Source organism: Choloepus didactylus, chromosome 14, assembly GCF_015220235.1.
Source record: "Choloepus didactylus isolate mChoDid1 chromosome 14, mChoDid1.pri, whole genome shotgun sequence".
NCBI lineage: Eukaryota > Metazoa > Chordata > Mammalia > Pilosa > Megalonychidae > Choloepus > Choloepus didactylus.
The window spans coordinates 61,408,708-61,429,340 of NC_051320.1; the positions used below are offsets into that span (position 1 = coordinate 61,408,708).

Here is a 20,633-nt window from a genome sequence, read left to right on the forward strand (position 1 = left end):
CTGAGGAAATCTAATTCTTATTTTCATTTTAGTCCGCTGTTATGCTACCAGTATATAGGGTGGGACTAATTAATCTTGAACATCTCATTTGTCCTTTACCAACTCTAAGATCATTGAAATAACTACCAAATGAAAAATTCTTAGGCCAGCTTTCACATAGCAGCTCTGGGTACTTATTAAATAAAAAACTTCACTGTACATTGGACCAGCCAGTACTGTCAGGTGTCTGAATCTGCACAACCCTTCTTCTTACCTTCAGCTTTGTCTCTGGAGGGCAAAGGGATGTTTGGCCAATTCCAAATAGTTCCCTGAGTATATGATTGTCTCTTTTCTCTGAAAATGGAAGTACTACTTTATACCCACCAGAATCTCCCAGTAATCTATATTATTTATCCAGTACGAAATATTAAAGGATTTATACTCATTTATTCTGAGAGATGTTTATCAGGATTATGGGCTCAACACATAGCACCCTTGTGTTTGTAGTTTTAGGATGTGCAGCTAATTATTAGCATTTTAAAATGAGGTAAATATTTATATTTATAAACGTTAAGACTATTAATTCTGGCAAGTGTGTTTGAATATCTGTAAATCAGAAGCAATTGAAGAGCTGACATTCAGATTTCCTCACACTTGCCTGCCAAGTGGTCTCAATCAGAAGTAATTTTCTCCATGAGGGCACATGGAGCTCAGTTGTGAGCCTTTTCTGAGTAGATATTATTATTTGTGTCAAATTATGTGTGGTGATTTTTCTGAAGTGGACTTCTGTGCCCACTAATCCATACAGGAGTTTCCTCCTTTCCCTCCTTCATTGGTGCTATTAATTGTACTTGTGCTTCCAGTGTCTCTTAGCCTTTTAAAATGTTAGTTTATGGCCACCGATTATCTGTAAGGTTGTTCGGTTAAAGAAGCATGCAATATAGACAGTAGAGTAAGATCTGCTCTTAAGCCATAAATACTATGCATTTTAAGAGAAAACTTTTCCCAGAGCCTGATTTGATAGCGTGGTAAAAGAAATGGTTAGTAACTTCACATTTTAAAATACAGCAAATTATAATTCTGACACTTGCTTTGGGAGAAATACAAGTTGGCCATTAAATCACCTTCCTGTAGCCTGTTATAAATATCGACAGTGAGATCTCTTTAACATTTTGAACAATGAGCTCAAGAAATGTTCTCCTTTCATTTGGGATTTTGTAGTTTGTGTTTGCAAATAGGTATTTTTCAATTACCTGGCTACAGTTGAAAAGTGACTGCCAATACATAAAATAAAACAGCCCCTAGACTATAGAGTACTATACTATCAATTAAAATGTTAGTAATAAGTTTTAAGCATCTATAATATCTATAATGTCTATAATAAGTTTTAAGTGATTATGTGTTTATGCATGTGTGTTTGTGTGTGTACATGTACTCACCAAAACATGGCTTGTTTTGAGGTTTGCTAAGCATAAATCGATGCTTTCTGTTTCTGTAGTCTTGTAGACATTCATATGAGCTTTTCCATTTAATTTTTAATAAAATTATTAAATTTGAATTTGGTATTATACTGTCAGAGCCAATTTGTTAAATCATTCAGTATTTAAATAATCATTCATTTAGATATTTTCTTTAATAAAACCTCTGCTGGAAAATGGTAGCATGTACGCTCAGAATTTAATTTTTTTAAAAAAAGCATTTTTCATTATTTTGTTTTTATAATATGCATGCATTCTCTTTATAATGTACAGGATTTTTAAATTGATGAGTATCCAGAAATAAAAAAAAAAAAATTCACTAAAATATGTATGAGCTCTTTAAAATATTCATTTCACAATTAGAGCTTTATTTTGTATTTAGCAAAACTCAGAATTTATATCCCAAAAAGAGCCATACTTGTCATTTCTGTTAAAACATATTAAAGCTGATCTTTTACTGAGTGATTCAGTATAGGTATAATTATGTAAATAATTAAATTATAATAAATAATTTTATTTTTGGTAAAATCTACAAGAAGATCTTGCTGACCTTTTTATTTTGGGGGGGCGGTGTTAATATTTTTGTTGGCTTTCAGTAAACTGAGAAAAGTAGCAAGAGGTTTTTTACTTTTTAAAGACTAGGTCCTTAAGCATCTATGACTAAATAATAAATAATTATGTTAATATGAATTAACCATTTTCTGAAGGCTTTTTGTGTTTAGGAATTAGCTATTTTTTAACAACTGTTTTGGAAGAAATGCATTTATAACCCCCCCAAAAAATGGTTTGCATAGTAATATGGTATTTAAAAAATAATATCTTAAAAAAAACACAACATGCCCTGAGTATTAACACCAACTTTTTCACTTATTAACTTGTAACCTTATTATGGCTAACTAACTTCCTAAGCTTTACTTTCCCTAGCTACAAAATAAAAATAGTAATAGCTTCCATACTTACTTCATTGGGTTATTTTAAAGATCATGTGAGAAAATGCTTTGACCCTCCTACATGTATAAATGAGATGGCGTCACATCTTCTTTTAACCCAACTAGTTATTATAATTATACTTGCTTGAAAAAAATTAAAAATAAGGAAATATTCTATCATGTTCTTCATTAGACTCAGAATTAATAATTAAAACTATCTTCTGAAATCAACATTAGTTAGAATGCTTTAACGAGTATAATTTTTTACATTACTATTTTATGGATTCCTTGTAAGTCTTGCTATTTGAGATAATTGTTTTAAAAGTGAAAGATTACAAATCTTAAACTTGTAATAATTAGTGAGAGATGAATCTAATATGAGATTCATAACTTTTGAATGTGGTATCTGCAAAAATGGAATCCGTGATTCTTTTAACCCTCCACCTTGAGTATAAAGACTAAGAAAACAACATTACCAGCGTTCTTGGAATTAGAGCATCCTTTCCTCAACATTTGTTACTTTGAAGAAAAAAGAGGAAAAATAAATTTTAGAAAGGACAAAGGACTTGGTAAGCAAATTTAGCTTAGATGTCCCTTAATTTAAATTCATGCAACTAATTCTGTCAGTGCAAATGTGCCTTATGAATCCAGTCCTTTGGAAACTTGCTTTTTTTGGGAAAACACCAGATATACATAAATACAAATTGTAATGTATGCACTATTTAAAATTATTTATAAGATTTCTCCTTTGGCCCTGAAAATTTGTTCGCACTTATCTAAAAAGTAAGAGAGATTTCCTTAGCCTTTAAGTGTTCAGCTTGTCTGATGAGACTGCTGACATGAGTGACAATTAGTACAAATTACCATAATCGTGTTCTTTGGATAAAATGCTACATTACTTCTTTAGGAGCAAATGCAGGCTTCCACTTAGTAAAATGAGCCAGATACTTTGATTCTATACAGGCAGTCAGAGATTCACAATCCATCATGTGGTATTCCCATGTAGTCCACTTCAGATCCATCTGAACAACTACAGCCCTCCCTCTCCTTTCAATAAAATAGGTCCATTAATGTAGTGCACCTCACTCTCATTCACTCTAAGGGAGTTGTATTTTTATTACTGAGAAAGTATCACATAAATACAAATTACATTTTTCATTAGAAAACTACTTTTCATTTCAGAAAAAATTCAATTAATTATGAATAGGGTTATGCTTTCATCAGGGAGAGAAATATGTAATTTTTCTTCAAGCCTCAAACACATATAATGAAATCTTTTCTCAGAATCCACTCTTAAGATGGATTTTTAAAAGTATAGACTTTATTAAAACTCAGTTCAATTAAAATCCATTCAATTACTTTAAATCTTTATTAAAATCTCAGGTAAAATTGTACAACGGTGTAAAAGAGACTTGTACTCTTTACCAGGTAGTTAATTCTCACAAATGAACATACAGTGCACATTTTGCTCTGCAGGAGAGAATAAAAAAATAAGTTTGGTGTTTGGGGGGTGGGGGTGGGGAAGACTGGAGACAGTGGCTGCCCTCTACATGGTAGCCTCAGACACTGGCTTCCTTCCACTTCCCATCAGAGGTCAGTGTTTCTTGTGAATATGAGTGTGGTATTATCTTGCGTGAGTCCCCTTAGTGGTGCTACTTGACCTATTTATAGAAGAATGCATTTTCCTCATCACTTTAATGGAAAAGACTCCATTTAAGGATTTTATTTCACAATCTTATTTGGATGTTTTGTGTACAGTGTCCCTGATTCTTTTTCAAGGGCCGCTTGAAGATGCCATTGAAGAGGAAGAAGAGTGTCCATCAGAGGAAGCAGACATCATCTCCAAAGGGGACTTTCCACTGGAGGAAAGCTTTTCCACAGAATTTGGGCCTGAAAATTTGAGCTGTGAAGAAGTGGAATACTTTTGTAGCAAAGGTAATTGTTAACAGTTGGATGAAATATGTGAATTCCTTTCCTCAGATGATTTTGTAAAGGGTAAAACGTGTACTCATAGGGTGGAATAAAAGTGCTTAAAATGCTGACACACAATTCAGTTGTCCAAAGGTTTGTGCAGCATTTCTTTTTGCTTTATTAGAAAAGTTGTAGGTTTATAAAACAATCATGCATAAAATACAGGATTCCCATACACCACCCCACCACAAACACCTTGCATTGTTGTGGAACATTTGCTGCAATTGATGATAGCACATTTTTATAATTGTAATATTAACTCAAGTCCATGGTTTAACTTAGGGTTCACTGTTTGTCTAGTGTAGTTCCATGGTTGGTTTCTTTTTTTTTTTCTGTTGCCATTTGTACAGTCTAACATTTCCCCTTCATATTCAGATACATATTTCAGTTCTGTAAATTGTGTTCGCAATGTTATGCCACCATCACCACCATCTATTACCAAAACATTGCCATCATTCCAGATAGGAACTATGTACATTTTAAGCTCTAACTTCCCATTCTGTATCCCGACTCTGTTCCCAGATAACCTATATTCTAGATTCTGACTCTGTGAGTTTGCTTATTCTGATTGTTTCAAGTCAGAGAGATTATACAATATTAGTCTTTTTCTGTCCGGCTTACTTCACTCAACATGATGCCTTCAAGGTTCATCCATGATGTTGCATGTATCCTAACTTCATTCCTTTTTATGCCTGAATAATATTCCATCGTGTGTATATACCACATTTTATTTATCCATTCATCAGTTGATGGACACTTGGGTTGCTTTCATCTTTTGACAATTGTGAGTAATGCTGCTATGAAAATTGGTGTGCAAATATCCGTGTGAGTCCTTGATTTCAATTCTTTTGTATATATGCCTAGTAGTGGGACCTAGTAGTGGGATTGCTGGGTCATATGGTAGTTCTATACTTAGATTTTTGAGGAACCACCAAACTGTCTTCCAAAGCGGCTGCACCAGTTTACATTGCTACCATCAATGAATGAGTGTTCCTATTTCTCTGCATCTTCTGCAACAATTGCTATTTTCCATTTTCTTACTAGCATTCATTCTAAGGGTGTGAAGTGGTATCTCATTATGGTTCTCATTTGCATTTCCCTGATGGCTGATGATGTTGAGCATCTTTTCATGTGCTTTCTGGCCATTTGTATATCTTCTTTGGAGAGATGTCTGTTCAAGATTTTTTTGTGCATTTTTAAATGGGGTAGTTTGTCTTCTTGTTGTTAAGTTGAAGGATTTTTTTATATATATTGGATATTAATCTTTATTGGATATATGATTTCCAAATGTTTTCCCTCATTGTGTAGATTGTCTTTTTACTTTCATGATAAAGTCTTTGGGGGAACACTAGTTTTTTATTTTGAGGAGGTCTCATTTATCTATTTTCTTGTTGTGGTTGTTGCTTACACTTTGGGTGTAAAGCCTAAGAAACCATTATTTAACATAAGGTCCCGAAGATGCTTCTCTACATTTTCTTCTAGGAGTTTGATAATACTGGCTTTTATATTTAGGTCTTTGATCCATTTTGAGTTGATTTTTGTATATGGTGTTATGTAGGGGTCCTCCTTTTTTTTTTTTTTTTTTTTTTTTTTTTTTGCACATGGAGATCCAGTTTTAAGCTTTGCAGATGGAGATCCAGCCCCATTTGTTGAAGAGACTGTTCTTTCCCAAATGAGTATTCTTTACTCACTTGTCAATAATCAGTTAGCCATAAGTTTGGCCAAAAATTTGAGCAGATAGAATCCCTGCCCAAGGTTTTCACTCCCTTCTTATGAAAATGATCTTAGGTGTTGGATGTTGACTCTCAACATCTGAGGATGGTGTGTTATAGATAGTGTCAAATAAAAAAAAAATGCACCTTCTTTCTCCATTCTGATGCTCTTTTTAACACATTAACATTATCAAAGAAGAACTTGATAATATCCAACCTTGGTATGCAGCTAGGTGGTCTTGCCAGTTGTTGTGAACTCACTGGTCATGTATACTCATTTACTGGTTTTTTATGAAAGTCAGTTTAAGGTTTCTCATGCTTCTTTTTAATCTTTTTAGTTGACCATTTAGTCTCTGCAAGTGAGTTGCATCTTCTTTCTCCTCCTGCAACAATACACAGTTTCTAAAGTGTCTGTGTCAACTGGCATGGTTTAGAATAGCTGTGTGTGCTGATTTTACCCTGGCAGTTTCCTAGAGGGTGTGACTAAGAGTGTGCATCTGTGAGTGTGTCTGTCTGTATGTTGGCCCATGCCTATGAATGCACAGTTTTTATTCAGATGTGTATTTTGTAGGCAGAGAAGTTATTAGTAGTGGTTTTTTTTTTTTTTTTTTTTGCGTGTGTTTGGGTGAATTTCTTGATCAGATATGACAGTCCCAAAAAAGTGTAGCTGTATTTCTCTCTGTGGGTCACATATATATTTGTCAGCATGACTTTCTACTGTTGTAGGTATTGTAGATTCCAAGAAGCCAGCCAATTTCCATCCCTCTGGTTGGTAGAACCCTACCACCTAAACTGGAATGGAATGCCAGCCCCAGCACCAGACATCCACATTGAGGTTCAGAAAACTTTCTTTACTATTGTCTCCTAAATACCTCAAAATGACCTTGTAATTCTGTTATCTCCCACATCAGAGACTTTTGGTTCGAAATAAGAAAAGTAGGAACAGAATAGACCTTCTTTGCTAGTGTTGACTCAGATTTTAGGCCAAATTAATAATTTCCTTAGATGTTCTGGATACCAGAACCATTTCTTGATTATGCATAACCACTCAAATACATAGAAGAGATGACTGGAGAGGTGGAGTTTTTAAGTCTATGTTTGAAGACACCCCATTTTCCTTCTTTGCCAGCAGTACGTCTGTTATGCATTGTAGAGTACTTCCCCTTGTGTTTTGTTATTGCATAAAGAAAAGAAACCAGAAGTTAAAAGGTGCCGTCTATTTTTGCTGTTGTGGTTAAAAGTATTAGTGTATGGATTTAGACTTTTTGTCAATTTAGGTTAATCCACGGAGGCAGTAATGATAGATATTATTAGATCTATTTTACATTTGGGGGCATTCATTAATTAAGGACTGTGTTTAATGAAAGAATATGGAGCACCAAGTTTCTAAGGTAGTACTTTATTGGAAGATAATAGACTTATGGGATGCTTACATAATGATATAATTATGGTCTCTAGACAATGCATCTATACTAAACAGAGTTCTAACACATGAAAAAGAATGCTGGACCCTTAGGAACTAAGAAAAAACATTGAATTACAATTGTTAGTAATGTTAGAGGATATTATTAACTGATGAACAGTTGGAAATTAAAAAAAAAATCAAATATATCCTGTTCTGGTTTGCAAATGTTGTCTGTTATGCAAAATACCAGAAATGGATTAGCTTTTTTAAAGGGGGTTTATTTGGTTACAAAGTTACAGTCTTAAGGCCATAAAAGTGTCCAAGCTATGGCATCAACAAGTATACCTTCACCAAAGGAAGGCCAATGATGTCCTGAAAACCTCTGTTACCTGGGAAGGCACGTGGCTGGCTTCTGCTCCAGAGTTCTGGTTTCAAATGACTTTCTCCCAGGACATTCCTCTCTAGGCTGCAGCAGCGTCTGGACCTGTGTGGCTCTTTTTAAAGTACTCCAGTGATCCAAGTAACACTCACCCTGAATGGGCAGGGTAACACCTCCATGGAAATTATCCAATCAGACGTTTCACTCACAGTTGATTGAGTCATATCTCCCTGGAAACACTCAATCAAATAATTCCAGTCTAATCAACACTAATACATCTGTCCCCTAATCAACACTAATACATCTGTCCCCTCAAGATTGCATCAAAGAACATGGCATTTTGGGGGACACAATACATCCAAACCAGCACATATCCCCAAAAATATTTAATATATATGATATGTAGAATATGATAAATAATACATAATAATACATAATGTTATTTGTGATATATTAAATGCTATATATATTGTAAGATATTTTTCTAATGTTTAGTTTGGAACAAAAAGTCATAATAAATAGGAATAAGGATTCTTATTTTCAATAATTTTTTCAGGATAAATCCTAATATTAATATTTCAAATTACTGTGGCCTTGTTCTACAGGCAAAGAGTTTCATTATTTAATTTCATAGAATGTGTGACCAGGGAATTCCTACTGAAGTCAGTAGAAACTAGTTTGAAAGAAGACTCAGAGATATTGCATCCCCTTGAGGTCGTATAAAGGATGCCATCCATTTTCCGTTTACAATTGATTAGCTACAATGGGAAGAGAAAAGTTTCTCTCTGAAAAATTAGAAACTGATCTTTCTATAGAAATTCACATATTAGTCTCAGTGACACACAATTATGTTTTATTGCCAGTTGTGAGGAGGGAGGTGGATTAGCCATTGAAGAAGTAAAAATATTGGAATGTTTAACAATGCCACTGTCATGATTGAAAAAGCATGTCAGAAATGTTCCTCTGAAGACAAGTATTTTTCACTTGGGTTCCTTGATGAAACATGCCTTTTGTATATATTTTAAATCATTTATGACATAAAATTGTCATGTACAGGAAAATGAGTTGGGTCATTTTGCAAGTTTCTTCATTTTTAGTTCCAAAATCAAGCAATAATTAGTTGCTTTAGTGAGTTCCAGGTATAACAGATTTGAGCATCAAATGCTTTTGCTTACCAAACAAAGGACAGTTAGGTTAAAATCTCAAATTGCAAAAATATGACTAGAAAGGCTAAGCTTTCCAAACAAGGTATTTTGACACATTTCCAGGGAAGAGCACTAAGGAGAGACACATCTGGTTACTATATATCTTCATTCATATTTTAGCAACTGTGTTTTATATAAAAGTAATAATATACTGTTGTAACTTTCCTTTAAAAAAAACTTTCTATTCTTTGTACATCTATGAAAACTTATCACAGAGAAAAGTTCCCACATCCTTTTGAAATTGAGCTTCTTTATTATACAAAATATTTTCAGTGTTAGGAATGTTTGTTATTGTACTTCTTTCCTCAAATTGACACTATTATTTATTTCTTTATTGTTAAAGGGCAGGTTCTCCTATAAGTCTCAAAGTATTTCTTAATATTAGTAAAGTTGCCAGTATTATAAAATGTTATTAAATAGGACCCAAATCATTCCCATAATATAGGATTCCCTAGAAATGTCAAAAATGTTAGTCAGAACTTTATTAGCTTTGAATGTATAAAATTCTGAATCATATGAAGCTAAAATATACTGATTTATTATTGAAAGTATAAAATGTCAGTTTTTATAAACCCTTGTTACAGTGGCAATGTAAAACTTGAAACTGACATTTCTAATGGGGTTCTCTATGTCATTTTTTATTACTTTGGATTAGTTCCATAGTTGCACATTTCATGTCCCTATTTTTAATCCTTAAAATTAAATAAACTGTGTATATTAAAAGAAGCTATTTTAAATTTGCTTTGATGTCTACGTTTTAAAGTTTTTAGCAAAATATAAAAAGCAGTACCTTCAATCTATCATCCTTTTTTGTGCAATGAGTTTAGGTCATTTGGCATCTTGCCTTACAGTATCTCCGAGAGGAAGGAAACAAGCAAGAATTATTTCCTTGAATTTACAGATGACGGAGACATCCACGCTGGGTCCATAAGTGCTACACATTTCCTGTGTACTGAATTATTTGCTCCAGTGATTTTTCTGTCTTTCTTTTAGTTTATATATTAAACATTGAATACGCCAATGCATGTTTAGAACTACACAAACTAATATAAATTGAAATACAGGTGGTCTGAAAAGCAGCTTGGATGGTTTTAGTTATATCATCACTGGCAGGTGGAGAATCTTTTATATATTAGCAATTCTTGGATAAACTAAGAGGCAATAAATTTCATTGTGGGGTTGGCCTGTAGCAGTTCTAAAACTGGTTTACCATGATTTGTTATGGTGAATAGGGTTTCCTCATTGAAATATTCAAGTCTGTTAATGACTGCAGTGAAATAAACATGTTTTGGGATTCATTCCAGGAGCATGTCACAGGATACGTGAACAGGAAGAGAAGTGTCAGATAATTGTCACTGTAGGCTAGTATAATATAATACTATTTTAAAAATATCTCTGAAGTAATTAACATGACAGTGAGCTTTGAATTATCAATACTACTTATCTAGAAACTGTTCTCTGATGACATCAGCCCTAAACGTAGGCTGAAAGGGAAAATGATGCCATCAAAGTTGATTTTAGAAAACAAAATCAGTAAAAAAAAAAAATCCAACAAACACACCTTACTTCTAATCCTAGATTCTAGAAATAGCTGAAGTGCTTGCACTACAGAGATGAACTAAAGTACGACTCTTCAATCTGCAAAGCATAAGGTGAAAAGGGGGGCATGCTGGGAATCCATAAAATAAGGAAACGTGATATAGTGTTAATGATGGAAATTCTCAACATACTCATGAAAAGTTGACCTTGGTAGAATCTTTAAAATAGAAAAATGTAAAGCATATTGAAAGTACTAGGGTAAAGCCTGGTTTATTCAGGCTTGAATTTAGCTCTATACACAGAAGTAACTAATTCCAGACCAAAAGCAAGCAAAATAATGTCCTTAAATGGCTTGGGAGAAGCTTTCAATCTGTTCATTAGATGAAATTCATCTCAACCCATATATTAAGCATCTGCTCTATACCCCCTCATCTCAATGTTGGAGAAACAGCAGTGGGCAAAAGTCAGTTCCCACTCATGGTAGCAAGGGAGAGCAAGACAATAATCAACCAAACTCACAATGTATAAAATGTCAGGTGATTTTAAGCATTACGAAGGAAAATGAAAAAATGTGTGTGCGTTCGTGGGTGGGTGTGCGTGTGTGGATGTGCACACATGCATGCCCTATGTTTTAAAAAGCAATCAGGGAAGGTTAACTTGAGTTAAGCAGAGGCTTGAGGGAAGGAGTGAACTTCTAGTACAGAGAGACAAGTCAGCAGTACTCCTGAGGCTTGTGTTGCGGGAAGCCAGAAGAGGACAGCAGAGAGCTGGGGAGCAGGAAAGGGGGAACCATACCTGTGAAACTTGTTGCTTTAGGAATCTAAGCCTTGATGACCAGGAGAATGAAGAAAAACTGCCTTCTGTAAGCCACAGAGGAGAGTTGGGGTATAACTGGGAGAAGAGGCATAGTCGTGACACAGTTTGTATTTGCCTGGAGAGAAAGGAGACCTGCAGAAAGAAAAGGTTAAAGCAGGAAATTGAAGCAGGTGAATTGGGGAAGCTGTCATGAAATGCAGAGAATCCTAGTCAGAACCTTTCCTTTAGCCAAGGCCTTGATGAGACTCCCATCTGTAGCTCATTAATGTAGTTTGTGGAGCAGCAATTTGAGGATGTTTTAGGATGCCATCAGTCACTTTGCTCCCTTCTACAATACCAGGGTAGGGTGTGTGTTTTCTGTATCTTTCTGTGTCCCTGAGTCAGCAAGATTAAGTGTAAGGAGCCATGAGAATCGGAACCAGTTTCATCATTGTGCTTATTGTTGACCAACAGGTCTCCAAACTCATTGAAACGTCTTCCCCCCTTTTCTGCCCCTTTCTTTCTCTCCCTTTTTCCCTCCTCCTCCCCCTCCCTTCTCCCCATACCCCTCCCTCTCTCTCCCTCTCTCTCTGTCTCTTCTTCCTCTCTCCCTTTCTCTCCTCCCTCCCTCCCTCTCTCCCTTTCTCTCCCCACCTCCCTCTCTTCCTTTTTCTCCCCCTCTTCCTTTTTCTCCCCCTCTGTCCCTTATTCTCTCCCCCTCCCTCCTCTCTCTCTCTTTCCCCCTCCCTCTCTTCCTCTCTCTGCCCCTCCCCCTCCTTCTCTTCCCCCCTCCCTCTCTTTCTATCAGTTTGTATAGTTTTGTTTAAAATTAAGAAGTAACCGAGGAGATGCCGTATTTCTCCTTAGCCTGTAACAAACCCATGCCTAATGGGATGTATTCCTACTACAGTGTTAAAAACAAAATATTATCACCAAAAATATTATCTAGATCCAAAATAAAGAGAAGAAAAAAAATGTACCCTTTATTCAGATTTTGGTTGTGGGAATAATAGTTCTTGCTTTTCATTTGATCCAGTATCAAACATCCATGCTATGTTCCCTATTTTCTTTTTTATATTTGATTTTTTAGTTCAGAAAGTCTATTTAGTTTTATTTCATAAACCCTTTTCAATCAATATGGTTTCTTTCTTCCTTGGTTATTCCTTTAATGGCATGGTTTTACCTCCTCTGATTCTCAGGCACCTGGCATCAGAATCCGCGTAAGGCAGCTTTACCATAATCACTTTGAGTTCAGTAAGGAAGGAGATCTGTACGGGCAACTTAGTAACCCCCTCCCTTTTTTTTTTTTTCTTAACAGCATTAAGAAGTTCAGCTCTTTAAATTCTTGCATATAACATTGACATTTCCAGGGTGTGTTTGGACTAGGGAGTTCAAAGAGAAGGAATAAAGAAGAAAAGCCAATATGACTTTGTTTTTTACCTTGCTGGAGGAGCTGTTTGTGCAAATCGCCTATAAGCTTATTGACCTGAATCTTTGACTCCTTGTTTTCTCTGGATTTGGCTGGAGTGGAGACACTGATGGAGCACTGATAAGGGCTGATTGAACAGCCCCCAGCTTTGCTTGGCACAGACCTCTCTTCCCTTCTCCACCACCTCCCCCTCCCTCTACCTGACATTATTGTTCCTTGGCAAACCCTCTGTTTGCTTGGATCCAGTACTTCCTTTTTAAAAAAAAATATTTTAAAACCATTAAATTTTCCTTATATAAATTATCCAATTATACAAAATGGAAAACAATTCCTTTTATAAGATAGAAATAGAATCTATAATAATGTCCTTCCTGTATTTTCATCTCGTGAGATAGAAAAAAAACAAAAGAAACTTACGACATTGCGGTGTCCCTCTTTTATAGCCATCTAAAAATCCCAAAACTTAGTTTTTGTTTGGAATCAGATGGTCTTTTTTTTTTTTTTTTTTAACTACAATTGCTGGAAATTGATGGTGCATTTGAAGGCAATTGGTTCTTACAGGAGAGTCAGCATTTGTTTGCTTATTACGGCACTAGAGTGTGTACAAATTTTATCCATGACTCAGTGTTCTGTATCTAAGGGTCAGATAAACTTTGTCGACCTACCCTGTTTCTGATCCCAAATTGATCATTGTAACAATTCTCTGATTTCAACCAAATTAAAATGGTTGATTTTATATAGTGTGTGAAATGATTCATGATGATATCATTTATACCATATCATCATGAGTAATATATGACCATATATACTATGCTTTTGCATAAGCCAAACTAAATTCATTGCTTTCTTTGAGCTGGTCATCAGCAGATTTAAAGTCTGCTAAAGATATATTGCAGAACCTGTTAAATGAAATATGTAATTTATCTAATTCTGTTATAATTTCTGAAATAATCACATATTGTAATAAGGTGTATTTCATTCCACTTTTACCTGAATATACAAGGTGCCAAAGTATATTTGCATAAGTTATATTCTTATTTTATATTAGCATCGTTCGCTGTCAGTAGTAAACACTGGAAATTAATATTAAACCAGATTTGACCACTTAGAGGAATTGCCCTTTTGATTTTATGTTTAAAGTTTTTGAAAATGCAAGAATATTTTTGACCTGTAAGATTTAGTGTAGGTTTGTTGTTTTTCCTAAAATGTTGAAAGTCAGGAGAAGAGTGAAAATTTATTTAATATCCTGTATCCTGGTATTTTATGTATATAATGCTAAGCATCTGGATATTAGAAGACATCTACATTGCTGACTGGAGTTTTTTACTTTTAGTTTAGATATTGAATTAATCAGTAATTTTAGTTGAGTAATATAAAGGAAAACTACTTATTTTAAGCCCTTTTATTGCTAACTTCTCCCAGTGATGTTTAGGATTGAATGAAGAGCTCATGTATCTTGAAGAAGTTTTGATATACTTGTAATTATATAAAGATATTTTAAATTAATAGAGGTTTCAATTATATTCTGGTCAAATTTTAAAGAAATATATAGTGATTCATACAGATCTGCCCTTATGTTTGCCAGTCATTTACATCTACTAACTCTTAATTTTGTTTAGATTTTGAAGAAAATTAAAAGTATGAATAGCATCAGGGAAGCCTTGGCAGCTAATTTATTTTAATCATATGGAATTGAGTGGTTGAGAACCCTGAATCTATGATTTAGGGTAAAATGTTGCCATTTTAGAGAAACTGATCTGTTGGAAGTAGCCAGGTCTCCCAGAAAATCACAATTGATTAAAGATATTTTCTTGGTTCTGCACTAGTATATTTTAGGTTTAACCAAATAAGATTTTGAAATCTCTTTATCTTCTAATGTAATATTCATATTTTCTGTTAGTACGTAAAATTTCTCCCAGTGTATTTGTAATTATTTGAGAAGTAACAGGTAGTATTAAAGCATAATCTTTATCTCTAGTAGGCCTAAAACGTAGAATTATAGAAAGCTGTAGTACAATGAATTTAATTATAGTAATAAAATATGTCACTTTTTTGGTAGTTCTTAAACGGTCAAGTAAAAATAACAATGTGTTGCAACAATAAAGTAAATACTGATAATGAATGCAGATTGCTGTTTCAACTTCTTATTGTAGTTCAGTGAGATTCCAGAGATTGGCATTGAGACTACATACCAATTATAATAATTATAATAATGATAATAACAGCCTTCATTTGCTAACTGCTCCTGAAAGTCAGGCATCTTACTGTACATGTATCATTTCTAATCAGCTTACTGTCCTGTAGGGTAGATGTTATTTTCACATGGCTTCCAGAGGATCAGTAATTTGGACAATGTCACAAAATTACTAAATATTAATACTGAATTAAAAAGTGGGTATTGGTACTTAATAAAATGGAGCACTAATTTTGTTTTCTGATGCCCGTTATCATACAGTTCATATAGAAGAAGTTGAACAGTTGTTCTTATAGAACAGCTGAAATCTGAAGAAGATTGGACATATGAAGTATAAAATTCACTTTATCAAAGTATTTTTAACCCGATATCTGCTAACAAACACTTATTAAACATAATATGTCAGTCAAGAATAAGGGCGCACACAAACCTTTGTTACCTTGTTTCGGTGGCATGAAATAAGCCACAGTTGCTCACTACCTGTTTCTTATGAAGGTGTAGTGGGGCACACCAAAGCGTGTGTGCTTGGGCAGAAGCCAGAAATAAATGGCAGGAATGTTTACAAATCCATCAAAACTATTTGGCTAGAAATTTCAGCCCATTTAGAAATGTTTGCAAAGTGAACTCTTTAAAATGGTTTGACCGTAATGCAAAATAAGACCAATAAAAGCAGAGAAAGGAAGGAAGGAAGAGGGGAAGAGGGTATTGTTTGCAGGAAAAGTTCTGGGCGCTGTGAAAACTTTTTGCTTTTCTGAAGGAAATGCAGTAGAGCAGATTGTAAGAGTGGAAGTGAGATAAACATAAGAACTGGAAAAGTAAGCAATACATTCTAACAGGTTCTGTATCAAAGATCTGGAGAAGTAGAAAGATTAGACAAGGAACTGTTCTGAAACTTGACAGTGGCTGTATCTTACCAAGTCATATGTACATAGCAGAGATGGAATGTGGAATTGCATAGTCAGTAGGTTGTGATTTTATTTTTCTGACAGTGAAAACGGAAGGTTTCTTTAAGGATTATTTTTAAAGATATAGATATATCAAGATAGAAATCTACAGTGTAGATATATAAACCACTTTGCTCTCCTACTTGTTTAACAATAGGAGTTGACATAATTTTATTGTTCTCTGTAGAATTAACACAGGATTTGATGTTGGGTCTTAGATAAGCTGTATTTATTTTCAGTACAAATTATAGTCCAGACTAGTTAAACAACAGTAATAACCTGTGTGCTACTTGTTGCTGGTTGTGTAAGCATGGGTATGTGTGAGTTGCACATGAATGACCACAGATATAGAGGCAGAAAGGAATATATAAAAGATGTTTGCATTTCTTAAAGATGCATGATCTAGTAAGAGAAGGAAAATGCATGCACAAGTAAGATAAGGGAATAGATATAAGGGGTGTAGATACTGTTGAGTTTGGGCTAAGTAAGGAAGCAGTGTGTTCATTCTCAAGCTCCTTCCTTACTGTAATGTTCATCATTCTTGTATAGAAATTATTTATTAACATGTATGTGCCTCATTTAAACCTCATATCCTATGCTGCTATATCCTCTTCTAGGGATTAACTACTAAGGGGAATACCAAAATACAGTAACTCATAACAAGGGACCATGATTCTATAAAAATATTGAGTGATACTGAAAAAAATGGACATGGAAAATAGCCTATGTCCCAAGGAAAACCAAATTTAGAAAAGAATTCTGTTTTCTCTACAATACTGGCAGTTGTGTTGGGAACAGTATTGGATAACTGTTAGGACGGCCCTTAAAAAAATCACATCATTAATAAAATTAATTTGATAAATTGTATATAATGCATGCTATCTTCTCATCTTCAGACTTAACATTGGGAAATAAATATTAAATCTACTCATTTGCCTTTTTTAGTTTGTTTAGCAATCGTTTAATCAGGTATTTTCACATCAAATGATAGACCTAGAACAGTTCTATGTAGTGTTTGACAATTCTGAAACAAAAAATTCAATATTGTTGAATATTGGATGTTGCTTCAGAATTCTGAGGCTAGTTTGGCAATGGTTTATGAACACCTGAAGGATTTGGGCAGTATTATTTATGTGAGCAGAAAGGCAGCTTTGACACTTGCAATGTTTATTACCCACAGGCAGATTTTCTGTGAGGTTAATGAAGCTTAACCTTCGGGACCCCTCACTTATTCAGACTCCTTCAAGGCCCTATACCTGCTTTTATAATCATAACTCTGTAGTTACGCTCTCAAACAGAGCTCCCCAAATTGTATAAGCTTCAAGCCCCACAAAGCCTGAATCTAACCCTGTTAGCACCTACGTTAAATGCGGGTAATCTAAGAGAATACAAAAATGATCAAAAATGTTGTTTGTTTCACTATCCTAATTTGTTGGATAACCTTGATTAAGATTGCTAAAATGTCTTTATATTTATAGTAGATATCTGAATTCCAAATGTTATCATTATAGGACAAGTTTCCTTGAGCTTAAAGAAGCCACAAATGAAAAGCCTGGTTTTGAAAGCACTGTGCTAACAATTGAAGCAGAATGGGCAAGAATTCCATCACACATCTGAGAATCTGCAGTATGCTGTGGGTACTGTCCTTGTTTGTCATGTGTTGCCACCAGGGACCAAGGACCTCTTACTAGCACTGAGGAAGGGCTGTGGGGAATACCTTTGGGTCTCTTGATAATATCCTTGGGACTATCCCTGGTGTTGGAAGCTAGAAATGGATCTGAGTCAGACAGGAGGAGGGTGATGTGACTTTGAATCATTTTTTTGCACAGGTATGGAAACTTCGTTAGGATGAGGTTCAGTTGCAGGAATAGATTCCTGTGAAACTGCCATAGGGCTCTCTGGCTTATATCCCATTCTCCAGAATTTAGCTTTATCAAGTGGTACATTTTACTACAGTAAAGGCTGGAAAATGTGGTGTTTATTGTCAGGTGGCCACATGCCCAGTTCTATATTCGATTACTATGGACCATTTTCAGCTTTATTTATCTTTTCTTGATTACTGGGAAAATCAGTGCTCAAACCTTGTGCTTGTCAGTCCCTTAGATATTCATGCTTTATTCAATCCAAGGAATATTTACTGCATACCTGCTATACGCCAGCCATTGTGAGTGGTGCTGTGGATACAATGGTGAGTAAATACGGGAAGAAACTTGCTATCCTGGAATTTATATTATAGTGATAGTGACAGACATTAATTAAAGTATCACACAGCTGCTGCAGGATGATTTGACTTACTGAAACTAATCAGGGAAAGTGTTCTTCAGAATGTGGCACTTGAGCTGGGATCTAATGGTGAATGGGCATAACCAGGAGAAAAGAACTAACATGGTTTCAGGAAGAGGGAGCAGCATGTGGTTGGTGACAGCCTGATGAGCATCTGAAAAGAAAACAGGGACTGGAGTGTGATTTGGTCCCGGAGAGGAAAGTGGCTAGAGAGACCAAGAAAACCAACGGTCATAACACTTAAGACAGGAATGAATTAGGAGAGGAAGCATAGGAGAAAAAGGTAAGTATCAGGAAACTGAAACATTAAATGCAAATACGAGCTTCCCATAACCATAGTGGAGAGGGAAAATGGAGAGTAGGCAATAATTCCAATGGTCAAGAAGTAAAAAAACGTAAGGTTTCTCAGGAGAAATAAATGTTATCTCCTATTTGTGAGCTCTGGGAGTCATTCATCATTAGGGTGTTTGGGCTGGTGTTGTAAAAAGGGCGTTCAGATATGGACCCCAATCTTTGTTAGTTGCTGTCCCAGAATATGCATTCTCCATTGGCTACCTCACTAGCCTTAGCATTTCAAAGGTGTGACTTAATTAAATCCTATTTATAATGAGTAAGTTTATTGTAGTAATGGAACATTTTGGTAATGAGTGATTGTTTATGAATCATATTCTTAAAATGATTATGAGAATAGAGGAGTAACCTCTCTGGAATGAATCTTTTTGTTAAAAAGGAAAGAACAGACAGCAAGATTATATGGAAAGTAGTGATCAAATACCTTGACTGTGTCAATTTGGTTTGATCTTTTTGCATAGATGAGGTTGCTTAATTGGGGAGAGAATTTCAGAGATTGTGAAATTAGGCTTTATTTGTTTTTTTTTGTTGTTGTTGATGATGATGATGATGACGATGTTGATGATTTCCTAAAGTGAATGCTGGGTTTGAAGCTTGAAGACTGAGGCCAGCAAACTGAAGGGATAGTTGTTTTTTGATCTGTGAATAGGCAAAATACAGGTCAGAGTATTCTCAATTACAATCTGTTAGGAATTACTGTGTCTCTTCTTTGGGACAAAAAAAAAAAATGCCCTTTTTCTGCAGACTCTCTGAATGGAATATTAGTTGTAGTGAAATTTTTTTTTTGTGGGGTTGAGGGATTAGAGAGGAGGGAGAAAAAAGAAAAAAAAAATGGATTTAAATATAAACCTGAAAATATATGTTAGAAACAGCACATCTTTTAAAGTAGGGTGTCTTTATTTTTTTTTACTTGCTTATGTATTTGACCCTTTCAGTTGCTCTTTGAGAAAAATAATGGAGCAAAAATTCTTGAATAATATACTGCTGAGATTTTACCTTAAATTTATCTCATGTGGAAATTTCCCCTATGATCTAAATCTTCAATGTATGTAAACTTTTAGGAAAACCCTTTTGCATGGAGGATGAAATTGACAACAGGGATAAGTTTTCAGTACTGTAGAAAGAATTTATAAATCACCGTTCTTTCTTCCTGCATTATCAATACTTTGTGACTTTTGTGTAATCTAGTTACCATAAACATTAGTATTTTGAATAATTTGTCCATTACTAGCTATAATGACACACCAGAAATTACCGTAGTTACGCATTGACTGTAGAGATGGAGCTGCTTCTTCAAAAAAACAAACAGCCCTGGAACACTGCTGTCACCTGTTTCAGGATTGTTTCCTCATCTGAGGTCTGAAAAATTTATAAACAGGTAATTTTTGTTGTATTCTTTTGATCTGTTTAATCTTTCATATCCTGGGATCTGAAAAAGGCTATTGTTAAAATAATGATATATTAAATAAGGAAACCCCAAAGAAGCTACAAGGAAATCACATGCATTTTTAAAAAATAATTGTACTGAGAATGACTATCCAGAATAATGCAAAAACCCACATTTTATTTTCAGTATATAGTAAGTCAAAGGGAGACTTGAGTCAGACACCATGATAGGGATCCAGAGATATCATGGACTTACTGTTTTCCAATAGTTGGAATGTTTAGATTTCCCTTTATGTATTGGCATAAGGGGGTAACAGTTGCATAATTTCAATTTTGTTTCTAGAGAGACAACTGTGTCTTTAAGTTGACAATGCAGAGTTAATTTAACACAACACTTTTATTTGGGTAATCTATAACCAAACAATTGTTTTAAGCCAAACAGTACTGTGAGGCTATTAGGCAAAGCAAACACCAACTGAATCCTAAACTTTAATGTTCTCGCCCTTCAATATGAGCTGCAGTTTTCTGTTTTTGACTGTTACAGTCCTTTAACTAAAGCTATCTTGTCTGATGATAAAACCATAAGTGTATGAAGCTCACACATTTTTCATCTCTTTTATGACCTTATCTTTCATGAGCGGCTTCTGTGAAGGT

The 20,633-nt window shown here is 34.8% G+C and overlaps 1 protein-coding gene across 3 annotated transcripts in view; it reads left to right on the forward strand.

The window, feature by feature from the left end:
* Positions 1-20,633, forward strand: part of ZFPM2 (zinc finger protein, FOG family member 2) — a 491,022-nt gene that overhangs the window by 100,611 nt on the left and 369,778 nt on the right. The window contains exon 2 of one of the 3 annotated variants that reach the window (XM_037802802.1): positions 4,166-4,321. The exons of 1 other annotated variant lie outside the window; for it this stretch is intronic. In XM_037802802.1, the coding sequence (XP_037658730.1) occupies positions 4,166-4,321 (156 nt within the window). Of the gene's footprint in view, positions 1-4,165; positions 4,322-20,633 lie in introns of those variants that run through there. One more of the 3 variants, XM_037802804.1, reaches the window with a different exon arrangement.